At 38.4% G+C, this 14,758-nt stretch overlaps 1 protein-coding gene across 2 annotated transcripts in view; it reads left to right on the top strand.

Moving 5' to 3' along the window:
• The first annotated feature begins 1,439 nt into the window (after positions 1 to 1,439).
• IFIH1 (interferon induced with helicase C domain 1) overlaps positions 1,440 to 14,758 on the top strand; it is a 77,307-nt gene continuing 63,988 nt past the window's right edge. Inside the window, exon 1 of one of the 2 annotated variants that reach the window (XM_049887312.1) lies at positions 1,440 to 2,254. In XM_049887312.1, coding sequence (XP_049743269.1) covers positions 1,802 to 2,254 — 453 coding nt within the window. In that variant the 5' untranslated portion in view covers positions 1,440 to 1,801. The remainder of the gene's footprint in view (positions 2,255 to 14,758) is intronic. The other variant, XM_049887311.1, reaches the window with a different exon arrangement.

Raw genomic sequence — 14,758 nt, 5'->3', positions numbered from 1 at the left:
AGTGGCTTCAACAACATGCTCAAACTTAGCAATGATTGTGAGGATGGCACAGGACTGGACATTGTTTCACTGACTACATAAGGCCGCTAAGAGTGGGAGCCCAACTCGACAGCACCTAAAAACAACACATAATATAATTAGAGAATAAAATAAGACAGCTTGCCATAAAGTGCTCAATTGGACACAAAGATTCTGTACTTACCCAGTCTATACTGCCAACAGGCTTCCCTGGCCTATCCAGACTTCATTGAATATGCTTTGTGAACAAATTACTTTTCCTAAATGTGTCTTTTTGACAGCTTCAATGACCCTTCCATATAATTCTGAAGCATGAGGTTCTAACTGTGATGTATATATACCACCACTCAATCAACCACAGTTGCAGAATGCTTTAGTGAGTAGCAACCTTAAGGACTCATTTTATGTGGCTTGTATGCTGAAATGAAGCTGCCATTTTTCAGTGTGGGTGTCTTTTTTTTTCCCTCATGACATAGACAAATGTTGATGTTTACTACAAGTTGGTACATTAGTTGCTAATTAAGTTCCTAGCTGCTTCAGCCAAATCTTGCTGTATTGAATCCAAGAAAAGAATGGCAGCTATATAAAAAATAAGTTGTTGGGGGATTTTTTGGTTTTGTTTTATTAAAAGAAAGTTGTATATTAAAAAATACGGGGAGCTTTCATGCTTGCAGACAGGAAACCCTCTCTCTTGGCTTCCTCCTAGGCTGAGTTGGTGGTTAAAGTCCCTTCCTGTCTGTCACCAGGCACTGATTGAAGCTGTATAAATACTAGCAATCTAACTAAGCATGAAGCAAGAAAGCTGTTTATCATTACTCACTCTTTCTTCATATCCACCTCTAAGCTCCCCGAAGAACAAGTTAGTTCTTGGGGGCCCACACGAGGCCAGGTTTATTCTAGGAAGGACCAAGAACCTCTATGTCCTGGGAACCTGGAGTCACAGATCTACGGAAAGATGTCTTCTTAGCTTCATCTCTTTACCTATCCTTTGCAGTCTCACCCACTCCGGCCAGACAAAATCTACCTGCATTCCCAGCAAGGGGTAATTCCTTCCTTGCTTGCATCAGGCTCTGTGGCAGTCAGTCTCTCTTTACCTTTCCAGTGGTAAGCGTCACAGGCATCACATGCTCTTCTAGCCTCCACACTCGGGTTGCAAAGGGATGGTGCAAAAGGGCTGCGGAAACTTCTGTAAGGTCTGATTTTTGAGGCAGAACCTTGATTGGAAGGCAAGACACCCGGAAAAAGAGCATTGCTGGAGCGTTGTCTTACTCGGTGTAGAAGAGAATTCGCTTTCCTTTTCCATTTCCCGCGGTGCCCTTATCCAATGGCCTCTCCTTGAAAAACCCAGCCAAAGGGTGGCTCCGCCCCGACGAAACAGACAGTCCCCTCCCAGTTGATTGCGTTTGGAAAGTGCTGGAGAAGAGAATCGAAACAGAAACCAAAGTTTGGCAAACTGTAAGAACTGCCTGGTGGAAAGCCTGGACGCAAAGCTCCCACCGGGTGTACAGCGGCGTCCCCAGCCCCTGGCCGGAGCGCGCGCCACGGAGAGTCGGAGCGGCGGCGCTCGCCTGCCCACACCTGCCTGCCGTCGCATCCCCAGTCTGCCAAGGTGCGACCGCGCCCCCGGCGCGCCACTCAGGGGCCCTGCCGGTAGCCTCATAGTCGCCAGGCACATCCCGAGAGACCCTACTGCTCTGAAGCAGTGGAGCCCGGTACATATCTCACGGACTAGGAACCTGACCGTCTACTTGGGAGAATCCTCTCCTTTCTCTGAGAGGGAAAGATGTCGAATGGGTGTTCCTTAGACAAGAGTTTCCGGTATCTCATCTCGTGCTTCAGGGTCAGACTGAAAATGTACATCCAGGTGGAGCCAGTGCTGGACTACCTGACATTCCTGCCAGCAGACCTTAAGGAGCAGATTCAGAAGACGGCTGCCACCACCGGGAACATACACGCAGTTGAACTGCTTTTGAGCAACTTGGAGAAGGGGTCCTGGCCCCTGGGCTGGACTAGGGAATTTATGGAGGCCCTCCAGCAAGCGGGCAACCCTTTAGCCGCCCGCTACATGAACCCTGACCTCACCGATCTGCCCTCGCCGTCATCTGAGAACGCTCACGATGAGTGTCTCCAACTGCTGAACCTCCTTCAGCCCACTCTGGTGGACAAGCTTCTGGTTAGAGATGTACTGGATGAATGCGTGGCAAATAACCTGTTGACAACTGAAGACAGAAGTAGGGTAGGTATCAGTTCAGGTGGAACTTGGCTTTTAGGCAGATTTTGCAGTGCAGGGTTGCTTGTGCGTTTGGCATTTTTTGGGTAATTCCAGCCTTCTCTGAGAAGAGACTAGAAAAGAGTTAAAGACACAATTTTGGAAATCTAAATGCAAAGGGGCTATTCTGATTCCATTGAAATAAGCTAAGGAGGTGCTGACTTTAGAGTAATGATATGTACTAATCGATGATGTTTATCAAACACTTGTGCAAGGAGTATCATTTGCAAAACGTATAATCACAATTCATACTTGCAGTAACCCACTGGGGCTCTTAATCTTATTAACTCCATTTTATAGATGAGAAAACTGAAATAGGTTAAATAATTTGCCCAGAGTCGTCCCAGGAAGGCAGTGGCAGAGCTTTGAATTTAGATCCTGATGGTGTGGAATTTTATGTACTGTTCAGTGTACTCTCATAAAACAGGGGTGAACATACAATGGCCCATGGGCTAAATCTGGTCTGCCACCTGTTTTTGTAGGCCCGCAAGCTAAGGATAAATTTTAGATTTTTAAGTGATTGAAAAAAAATCAAAAGAGTATTTCGTGACACATGAAGATTATATGAAGTTAAAATTTCAGTGTCCATAAGAAAGTTTATTAGAGCACAGCCACGCTCATTCATTTATGTACTGTTTATGGCTGCTTTCATGCTCCAGTGGCATTTAGACAGAGAGCATATGGCCCATAAAGCCTAAAATATTTACTATCTGGTCCTTTAGAGAAAACGCTTGTCAACCTCTGCCCTATGTTATTCCGTATGCCATTTAGTTTTGCTCCAAATGGGGAAATTACAAATAACACACACACACACACTTTTTTTTTTTAATATCTAAGTTTAAACCTCTTCCTTTAGAGAAAATGTTTGTCAACCCCTGCCCTATGTTATTCCGTATGCCATTTAGTTTTGCTCCAAATGGGGAAATTACAAATAACACAAACACTTTTTTTTTTTAATATCTGAAAGTTTAAACCTCTTCCTTTAGAGAAAACGTTTGTCAACCCCTGCCCTATGTTATTCCGTATGCCATTTAGTTTTGCTCCAAATGGGGAAATTACAAATAACACACACGCACTTTTTTTTTTTTTTTAATATCTAAGTTTAAACCTCTTCCTGGGAGTCCAAATTTAAATATAATTCATTTAAAAAAGCGTTGTTAGTTGCCGTTTCCATATTGGTAAAGGAATAGTAGTTTTTAGGTAGCATTTTGACAGGATGAACTTTACAGGTAACTTTATAGTTAATGTAATGTTTTATTGGTCATTGTTTTTCAATGAGCGAAGATGTACTATGTAGTATATAAATGGTGGCATGTTTGAATCTGACTTATTCAGGGTTGTAAGTCAAAAGTCTTGTTTTGAAAGGCATGTAGGCTTTTAAACACATGACAAATGTCAAAGGTTTTGTTTATACCATACTATCATTTAGACATTTTCCTTCTCTCCCTGTTTTTTTTTTTTTAATTCAGCAATTGTTTGTATCATCATCACGAAGTGCTGGGCATTGGATTGATAGGCTACAGTCTATGATGTGACGTGGTCTTTATGACCAAAGCTAATGGCTCTTTGACCACCATGAGGGCCTGTCCAAAGACTGAAGCCTGCATCTAATTTTGATGACCGGTTTTCTCAACAAGTAAATTGCTTTACACTGTTGTCTGTAACGTTTATGTAATTTGTGTATTGAGAACCAGCTAGAACGCATTATAGTAGTCCAGCTGGATATGACAAATGTGTACATCAGTGTGGCAGAATCTTAATTTGGAAGAAAGTATGCAGCCTTCAAGCCAGCTGGAGTTGGGAGATGGCATTTCCAGCCACGGTAGCTGTTAAGAAGTCCAGAAGCAACAGAGTCCAGTAACACCACAAAGCTGTTTGTATTTGGTGGGAATGATGGCCCAATTGCCAGGAAAACAGCACTTATCCTTATTTACTCTAAATACTTCTGCCTGTCAGCATCACTTTTGTCTTGCCTGGGTTGAATTTCCGCCAGCTAGATTTTTATCCAAGATCTTGATTCTGGCAAGCTTGGAGCCAGCTAGCAGTAATGCAAGAGATTTGACACAAAGAAGATATGGAGTGAAGGGACTTTTGTGTATTGGTAGCAGTTAAGGCCAAAGCAACCTGTGCTCTTCGCTCAGCTTCACATTTTAAAGGAAACTCTGAAAGACAAAGGATTTATGTATTTATAGGGTCTTTTTTAAGAGTCACAGTTGACTGGATGGCAACAGGTTTGTTTGTTTAAGGAGGAATAGTATCTCCAAGTGATTCTAGAATAATTTTTTGTTTCATATCCTTTTACATGTATTATCAATTCCAGTAATGAGCTATGGCTGACAGTGGGAAAGAAGAGCTACATTTGATAGAGTCTATATTGATGTGAGGATCATTTATGAGTGTTTTATAGACTAAAGTGTAATGGAGAAAGCATGGAATTTAGAATGGGAAAACCTAGATTTGAGGTCTACCTCTGCTTCTTACTACATTAGTTACTTTGGGTCAAGTTATTTGAGCTCTCTGATTCTAAGTTTTCTTACCCAAGGACATGGGCATAATAATAATTTCTCTTTGCACTCACAGTATTTTAGTGAACTTAGATGAGATGTGCTTATGAAAAGGCTTTATAAATAGTAAAGAGCTAGTTTGATGACCTAACTTGATCATATGATAGTGACTTACTGTTATCATTTATCTGGTTGTGGTTCCTTGTGAGTTTAAAATTTCATGAATTTAGGTAAATCTCTCATTTTGAAATTCTGATCTGCTTCTTTTTTTTGTTTTAATTTTTGTTGTGCTTTAAGTGAAAGTTTACAAATCATATCGGACTCTCATACAAAAATTGATAAACACCTTGCTATATACTCCTAATTTCTCTGCCCCTAATGAGACAGCACACTCCTTCCCTCTACTCTCTCTTTTTGTGTCCATTCTGCCAACTTCTGATCCCCTCTACCCTCTTATTTCCCCTTCAGACAGGAAGTGCCAACATAGTCTCATGTGTCTATTTGATCCAAGGAGCTCATTCTTCACCAGTATCATTGTCTATCCCGTAGTCCAGTCCAATCCCTGTCTGAAGAGTTGGCTCTGGGCTAACAGAAGGTCTGGGGACCATGCCCTCTAGGGTCATTCTAGTCTCAGTCAGACCATTAAGTCTGTTCTTTTTACAAGAATTTGGGGTCTACATCCCACTGCTCTCCTGCTCCATCGGGGATTTTCTGTTGTGTTCCCTGTCAGGGCAATCATCGGTTATAGCCTGGCACCATCTAGTTCTTCTGGCCTCAGGCTAATGTAGTCCCTGCTTTATGTAGCTCTTTCTGCCTCTTGGGCTCATAATTACTTTTTGTCTTTGGAGTTTTTCATTTTCCTTTGCTCCAGGTGGGTTGAGACCAATTTGATGCAACTTAGATGGCTACTTGCTAGCTTTTAAGACCCCAGACGCCATTCTCCAAAGTGGGATGCAGAATGTTTTCTTAATAGATTATGCCAATTGACTTAGATGTCCCCTGAAACCATGGTCCCCAAACCCTCGCCCCTGCTACGCTGGCCTTCGAAGCGTTAAGTTTATTCAGGAAACGCCTTTGCTTTTGGTATAGTCCAGTTGTGCTGACCTCACCTGTATTGTGTGTTGTCTTTCCCTTCACCTAAAATAGCTCTTATCTACTATCTAATTAGTGAAAACCCCTTTCCCTCTCTTCCCCCTTTTGTAACCATCAAAGAATATTCTCTTCTCTGTTTAAACTATTTCTTGATTTCTTATAATAGTGGTCTTATACAATATTTGTCCTTTTGCAGCTGACTAATTTCACTCAGCATAATGCCTTCCAGATTCCTCCATGTTATGAGATGTTCACAGATTCGTCATGTTCTTTATCGATGCATAGTATTCTATTGTGTGAATATACCATAATTTATTTATTCATTCTTCCGTTGATGAGCACCTTGGTTGCTTCCGTCTTTTAGCTATTGTAAACAGTGCTGCAGTGAACATGCGTGTGCATATATCTGTTCGTGTAAAGGCTCTTAATTCTCTAGGATATATTCCAAGGAGTGGGGTTGCTGGATCGTATAGTAGTTCTATTTCTAGTTTTTTAAGGAAGCGCCAAATTGATTTCCAAAGTGGTTGTGCCATTTTACATTCCCATCAGCAGTGTATAAGTGTTCCAGCCTCTCCACAACCTCTCCAACATTTATTATTTTGTGTTTTTGGATTAATGACAGCCTTGTTGGAGTGAGATGGAACCTCATTGTAGTTTTGATTTGGATTTCTCTAATGGCTAATGATTGCGAGCATTTCCTCATGTATCTGTTAGTCTGTTTTGTCTTCTTCAGTGAAGTGTCTGTTCCTATCCTTTACCCATTTTTTAATTGGGTTATTTGTTTTTTTGTAGTTGAGTTTTTGCAATATCATGTAGATTTTAGAGATCAGATGCTGATCGGAAATGTCATAGCTAAAAACTTTTTCCCAGTCTGTAGGTAGTCTTTTCACTCTTTTGGTGGAGTCTTTGGGTGAGCAAAGGTGTTTGAATTTTAGGAGCTCCCAGTTATCTGGCTTTTCTTCTGCAATGTTAGTAACGTTTTGTATACTATGTATGCCATGTATTAGGGCTCCTAGCATTGTCCCTATTTTTTTCTTCTATGATGTTTATAGTTTTAGATTTTATGTTTAGGTCTTTGATCCATTTTCAGTTAGTTTTTGTGCATGGTGTGAGGTATGGGTCTTGTTTCATTTTTTTGCGGGTGGATATCCAGTTATGCTGGCACCATTTGTTAAAAAGACTGTCTTTTCCCCATTTAACTGACTTTGGGCCTTTGTCAAATATCAGCTGCTCATATGTGGATAGATTTATGTCTAGATTCTCAATTCTGTTCCATCGGCCCATGTATTATCTGTTGCTGTACCAGTACCAGGCTGTTTTGACTACTGTGACGGTATAATAGGTTCTAAAATCGGGTAGAGTGACACCTCCCACTTTGTTCTTTTTCAGTAATGCTTTACTTATCCGGGGCCTCTTTCCCTTCCGTATGAAATTGGTGATTTTTTTCTCCATCTCATTAAAAAATGTCGTGGGTGTTTGGATTGGAATTGCATTGTATCTATAGATTGCTTTTGGTAGAATAGATATTTTTACAATGTTAAGTCTTCCTATCCATGAGCGAGGTATGTTTTTCCACTTACGTAGGTCTCTTTCGGTTTCTTGCAGTAGTATCCTGTATTTTTCTATGTATAGGTCTTTTACGTCTCTGGTAAGATTTATTCCTAAGTATTTTTTATTTTATCTTCTTGGGGGCTACTGTAAATGGTATTGATCTGGTGATTTCCTCTTCAATGTTCTTTTTTGTTGGTGTAGAGGAATGCAACTGATTTTTGTATGTTTATCTTGTATCCTGATACTCTGCTGAACTACTAGTTTCAGCAGTTTTCTTGAGGATCCTTTAGGGTTTTCTGTGTATAAGATCATGTCATTTGCAAACAGATACTTTTACTTCCTCCTTACCAATCTGGATGCCCTTAATTTCTTTATCTAGCCTAATTGCTCTGGCTAGGACCTCCAGCACAATGTTGAATAGGAGTGGTGATAAAGGGCATCCTTGTCTGGTTCCCATTCTCAAGGGGAATGCTTTCAGGCTCTCTCCATTTAGGGTGATGTTGGCTGTTGGCTTTGTATAAAAACAAAAAAAATATGTTGAGGAATTTTCCTTCTATTCCTGTTTTGCTGAGAGTTCTTATCATGAATGGGTGTTGAACTTTGTCAAATGCCTTTTCTGCATTGATTGATAAAATCATGTGGTTCTTGTCTTTTGTTTTATTTATTTGATGGATTACATTAATTGTTTTTCTAATGTTGAACCATCCCTGCACACCTGGTATGAATCCCACTTGGTCATGGTGAGTTATTTTTTTTATATTTTGTTAAATTTTGTTGGCTAGAATTTTATTGAGGATTTTTTCATCTAAGTTCATGAGGGATATAGGTCTGTAATTTTCTTTTTTTGTGGTGTCTTTACCTGTTTTTAGTATCAGGGATATGCCGGGTTCATAGAATGAGTTCAGGAGTATTCTGTCCTTTTCTATGTTCTGAAATACCTTTAGTAGTAGTGGTGTTAACTCTTCTCTGAAAATTTGGTAGAGCTCTGCAGTGAAACTGTCCGGGCCAGGGCTTTTTTTTGTTGGGAGCTTTTTGATTACCTTTTCAATCTTTTGTTATGTGTCTATTTAGTTTGTTCTACCTCTGTTCATGTTAATTTAGGTACCTAATGTGTTTCTAGGAATTCATCCATTTCTCCAAGGTTTTCAAATTTGTTAAGAGTACAATTTTTCGTATAATCTGATGTGACTCTTTTAATTTCAGTTAGGTCAGTTGTAATATCGCCCATCTCATTTCTTCTTTGGGTTATTTGCTTCCTCTCCTGTTTCTTCTTTTGTCAATTTGGTCAATGGTTTATCAATTTTGTTAATTTTTTCAAAGAACTAGCTTTTGGTCTTGTTAACTCTTTCAGTTGTTTTTCTGTTTTCTGTTTCATTTAGTTCTGCTCTAATTTTTATTATTTCCTTTCTTCTAGTGCCTGAAGGTTTCTTTTGTTGCTCTCTTTCTATTTGTTCAAGTTGTAGGGATAATTCTTTGATTTTGGCCCTTTCTTCTTTTTGGATGTGTGCATTTATTGATGTAAATTGACCTTTGAGCACTGCTTTCACTGTGTCCCAGTGGTTCCAATAGGAAGTGTTTTCATTCTCATTGGATTCTATGAATTTCTTTTTTCCAGCCATAATGTCTCTATAACTCAGTCTTTTTTGAGCAGGGTATTGTTCAGTTTCCAAGTATTTGATTTCTTTTCCCTGCTTTTTCTGTTACTGATTTCTACTTTTATGGCCTTGTGGCCAGAGAAGATGCTTTTTAATACTTTGATGTTTTGGATTGTGCTAAGGCTTGCTTTATGACCTAATATGTGGTCTATTCTAGAGAATGTTCCACGTGCACTAGAAAAGAAAGTACACTTGGTTGCTGTTGGGTGGAGTGTTCTGTATATGTCTATAAGATCAAGTTGGTTGATTGTAGCATTTAGATCTTCCATGTCTTTATTGAGCTTCTTTCTGGATGTCCTGTCCTTCACTGAAAGTGGTGTGTTGAAGCCTCCTACTACTATTGTGGAGCTGTCTATGTCACTTTTCAATGCTGACAGAGTTTATGTATCTTGTAGCCGTGTCATTGGGTGCATAAATATTTAATATGGTTATGTCCTCATATATTGTCCCTTTAATCATTATATAGTGTCCTTCCTCATCCTTTTTGGTGGGTTTAACTTTAAAGTCTATTTTATCAGAAGTTAATATTGCCACTCATGCTCTTTTTTGATTGTTGTTTGCTTGATATATTTTTTTTCCATCCTTTGAGTTTTGGTTTGTTTGTGTCTCCAAGTCCAAGGTGTGTCTCTTGTAGGCAGCATATAGATGGATCGTGTTTTTTAATCCATTCTGCTGCTTTCTGTCTCTTTATCACTGCATTTAGTCCATTAACGTTAAGCGTAATTATGGATAGGGATGAGTTTTTTTTTTGTTTAGTGCTGTCATTTGGATGTCTTTTTTTGTGCGTTGTTGACAGTTTCTTTTTCCCACTTAATTTTTTGTGCTGAGTAGTTTATATATTGTCCTTTCCTCCTATTCGTCGTTGTTGATTTTGTTTCTGCTGAGTCTCTATTTTTTTCTTGTATTTTATTTTAATGAGTAGGATAGTTCATCTCTTTTGTAGTTACCTTAATATTTACCCCTATGTTTCTAAGTTTAAACCTAGCTTTTATTTATTTGTATTGCCTTGTCTTCCTCTCCAAATGAAAGATCTATGACTACATTTCTTAGTCCCTGTTTATAATCTTCTGTTTATCTGGAAAAGTTCTAATTTCACCTTCGTATTTGAGAGACAGTTTTGCTGGATATATGATTCTTGGTTGGCAATTTTTTTTCCTTCAATGCTTCATGTAAGTCATCCCTGAGAAAATTGCAGCTGCACGCTACCACTAGCCCACTGCAGCTGCTACCAGGAATGGTGCCTGAGGGATCCCAGTGATTCAGGTCTGGCCAACTTCTCTCCTCCACTCTCTTCCCCTGCTGCTCAGTCCATTTTCTGACTTTGCCTTTGATGTTCAGGGCACCTAGCTTGTCATAAATATAATTGTTTCACTTGATTTTTCGGGTCTTTGTTGTAAGAGGGATCGCTGGAAGCATCTGGCTATGCCACCGTCTTCACTCTGCCCGCCCTGATGTGCTTTTTAACATACCTGGATGCGTTTTTTATTTAAGGAGAAACCAGGTCTTTCAGCTTTGACCTCCCAGCACCAAGCCAAGGGTTAGGCCAAAGCCAATGCTTAGTAAGTATTGATTGGTTGGTTGGTTGGTTAAATTGTGGGCTTCCTAAATGTTGTCTGGGTTAAGAGTTGAAATCACATGACATGATAAATTACCTTGGGAGGCATTCAGAAGCACATAGTGGACATAAGATCTTCAAATTGACTTTTAATTGGCAACTTAAAGTAGCATTTAACTAAGTAATCAGGAACTAAAAAAAAAAAAATCTTTTGTTTTCTCTTTCTGTTTTCCAATAGACACTCTTTATTAGGCCTGTTATTATAGCTATGCCTCCACTTGCACCTCCTTAAAGTAGGAGAATGACCTAGAGTTAGTTTTGTGTCTAATGAGTACCCATAAAAACTCATTTAATTTATTGATGTATTCATTCATTTGATTTGTATTTATTGAGTGGCAACTTTGTGGCAGAAACCATGCTATTGTGAACATAGGGTGAAAAGTCTGGTAAATAATGCAAACACTGACTGTGTTTTCATGGAGCTTATGTTGTAGTGATAATCACTGTTCATCCTTCAATAGTTAAAGAATGTCTCCCCTATGCAAGGTATTATACTAAATACTGGAGACTTATCAATAAATACAAGAATTATTTTATAGATCATCAAAATAGAATGATCCCAAACAGTAGGGGAGAGTCCCCATACTGACCTGAGGAGCCCTGGTGGTGCAATGGTTAAGAGCTTGGCTGCTAACCAAAAGGCCAGTGGTTCAAACTCACCAGCTTCTCAGAAAGAGAAAAGATCTGGTGATCTGTTTCCGTAAAGATTAAAGCCTAGGAAACCTTATGGGGCAATTCTACTCTTTCCTTTAGGGTCACTATGAATCAGAATCTACTTGAAGGCACACAATGACAACAGTTCTGGAAGACCCCGATGTCTGTTTCATTTACATAGGAGAACCAGAGACACCATGACTAGTTCACTAGAAACAGACTAGTTCTCCCTACATGGAGTTGAGCATCCAAGTCAGTTTCCCCTACCTCATTGTATTGTCAGATAAATTAGGATGAATAGAATTTTGCTAGTGTGAAAAAGTATTAATAAGAAATTGCTGTGTCACTATGACCAAAAATATTCATTTAGTAAGATATTAGTTTTTTATGGGGAGTTAGTTCTTGATAATATTACCAAATATGTATATTTAATTCTTTGTTCTTTGTTTTAAATTTTATACATTTTATTTGCTGATTTACTGTTATGGGAAAGGTGAGCTCTGCTGGATTCAAAATCATGATTGTACTTAAATACTTGTCTAAGTTTATTATGAGGGAGAGGAAGTATTTTTATTTTCAAACTGCACAGTTGTTTTGGCAATTCAACACAATTGCTTTATGGAGCTATCACTGGTTTCTCCATTGATTTCTGTTGGAAAAAAATAGATCAAAGAATTTAGAATAAATTGGATTGCATTGCAATTCATATTTATTTTATTTCTGTAACATACTTAATGTATCCATAAAGATTTTTATTTCATATACAGAGAAAACTCTGGGGAGAGGTACAGGGTGACAGTTGTTATATGTCCTGTTAGAATCTCAAGTCTAAATGCTCACCTCCCTGGAATTTAAGTAATCAAATTTAGTAATCAAATGGATATGTTGGGATCTACTGTCTTTACAATGTTTTAAGAGAATAGCTTAAGTAAAAATATTATATGGTAGCTTCAAGGGAATTGATGTACTTTCTAGTACCCAAACTGGGAAGATTTAAAATAAGAAAAAAAATCAGAATCTTGATAAAGCTGCTAAAATTGCAAAATATTGTATGTCTTTCCACATTCAGATAATAAAAATACATTTAGGAAATAATGGTATAATGAACTTCAAATGCCTGGACTCCATAAGGACAAAACAAGCTTGCCAAATGTAATTCCACTGTAAAAATCAACCTATCAGATTAATAGTTGAAGAAAATTTAGCGGATATAATATGCTTGGAAACCCTGGTGGTGTAGTGGTTAAGAGCTATGACTGCTAACCAAAAGATTGGCAGTTCAAATCCACTAGGCACTCTTTGGAAACCGTATGAAGCATTTCTGATCTTTCCTGCAGGGTCTCTATGAGTCAGAATCGACTTGAAGGCAATGGGTATGGGTGATATACTTGGATTTTAATAAATGTACTCATTAGAATGGTTCAGTCATTCCTTTTAGAGAAACTCTTTTTGATTCCTTTTAGAGAAACTCTTTTTGATTAGCTTCTATCAGAAGAATTAAAAATGAATTAAAGGACATACTAGTAAAAAAAAAATGGATGAGTTAAAAAAGTGCTGAAACTAGTCTTATTTAATATCTTTAGCAATTATTTCTTAAATTAGCAGATAATTATAAAGATATTACAAACACCACAGAAGACAAGGAATTTCCATTAAGAGAGTAATGAGTTAGAGAAATAGGTAGGAAATGAGTAAGAATCTGCTGTAGAGGAGATGGACTGAAATCACCTCAAATTTATTAAGCTCAAATAGACATTTTAACAACTTCTCGCCAGAAAATGAATGTGAACTTAGAAACAACTATTAGTTATAATTATCACTCAGAAGAGCAGTATGGCAGCTCTGAAGCCAGTTGCCTAGAATCAAATTTACCTTTGCCACTTACTAGCTTGGTGGCCTCAGGGAGGTAAACGAGCCTGTCTCTGCCTCAGATTTCTGATCTGTAAAATGAGTAAATGTTGGTACCATTTCGGGATTGCTGGGAGGATTTAATACGTTGATATATGCCAAATTCCTAAAACAAAACAAAATTGTTGTCGTGTCAACTCCAACTCATGAGAACCCCGTGTGTGTCAGAGTACAACTGTGCTCCATGTGGTTTTCAGTGGCTGAGTTTTTGGAAGTAGATCACTAGGCCTTTTTCCCAAGGCAACTCTGGGTGGACTTGAACCTCCAACCTTTCTGTTAGCAGCCAAGCACATTAACCATTTGCATCACCCAGGGACTCCACAGAGCCCTTAGAAGAGCATTATTAACTATCAGCTACTAAGATGAAAGTGTCCTTTGAGTAGAGATCACGCTATGCATTCTTCTGTACTTAGCATCAGCTGGTAAAATGTTTGTAAACTTATTGTTCCCAGTTGTTCATAGTAATAGCTAACACTAAATTTTGCCAGACATTGTTTCAAAAATGCAAAACACATTCCTGATATTAAAGGGTATGGATCACTAGGAAATACAAATCAAAAGCACAATGAGATATTACTTTGCAACCACTGAGATAGCTATAACCCATGATACGAGATAAATATACAAAAATCAGTTGGATTCCTATACACCAATAAAGAGAACTATGAAAAGGAAACCACGAAAACAATACCATTTATATAATAGCCCCTAAAAAAAAAAAAAAACTTAGGAATAAATCTAACCAGGGATGTAAAGGATCTATACAAAGAAAACTACAAAACGTTAAAAGAAACCGAAGAGATCTACATAAATGGAAAAACATACCGAGCTAATTGATAGGTAGACTCAACATTGTGAAAATGATAATACTACCCAGAGTGGTTTACAAATACAATGCAGTCCTGATGCAAATACCAACAACATTCTTTAAAGAGATGGGAAAACTTATCTTTAACTTTATGTAGAAAGGGAAGAAGCCCTGGATAAGTAAAGCACTATTGAAGAAGAAGAATAAAGTAGGAGGACTCACACTGCCTGACCTCAGAACCTACTATACAGCTGTGGAAGTCAGAACAGCCTGGCACTGGCACAACGACAGGTACATTGACCAATGGAACAGAATTGAGAACCCAGATGTAAATCCATCCACTTATAGTCACCTGATCTTCGACAAGGGCCCAAAGTGCATCAAATGGAGAAAAGACAGTCTTTTTAACAAATGGTCCTGGCAAAACTGTATGTCCATCTGCAAAAAAATGAAACAGGACCCAGAGCTCACACCGTACACAAAAACTAACTCAAAATGGATCAAAAACCCAAATATAAAGCCAAAAACTATGAAGTTCATAGAAGAAAAAATAGGGTCAACTACTAGAGGCCCTAATACATGGCATTAACAAAATACAAACCATAACCAACAACACACAAACTTCAGAAGATAAGTTAGATAATTGGGATCCTCTAAAAATTAAACACTTATGCTCATCAAAAG

This window comes from Elephas maximus, chromosome 6 (genome assembly GCF_024166365.1).
Source record: "Elephas maximus indicus isolate mEleMax1 chromosome 6, mEleMax1 primary haplotype, whole genome shotgun sequence".
NCBI lineage: Eukaryota > Metazoa > Chordata > Mammalia > Proboscidea > Elephantidae > Elephas > Elephas maximus.
This window is presented reverse-complemented; position numbering and strand designations above follow the sequence as displayed.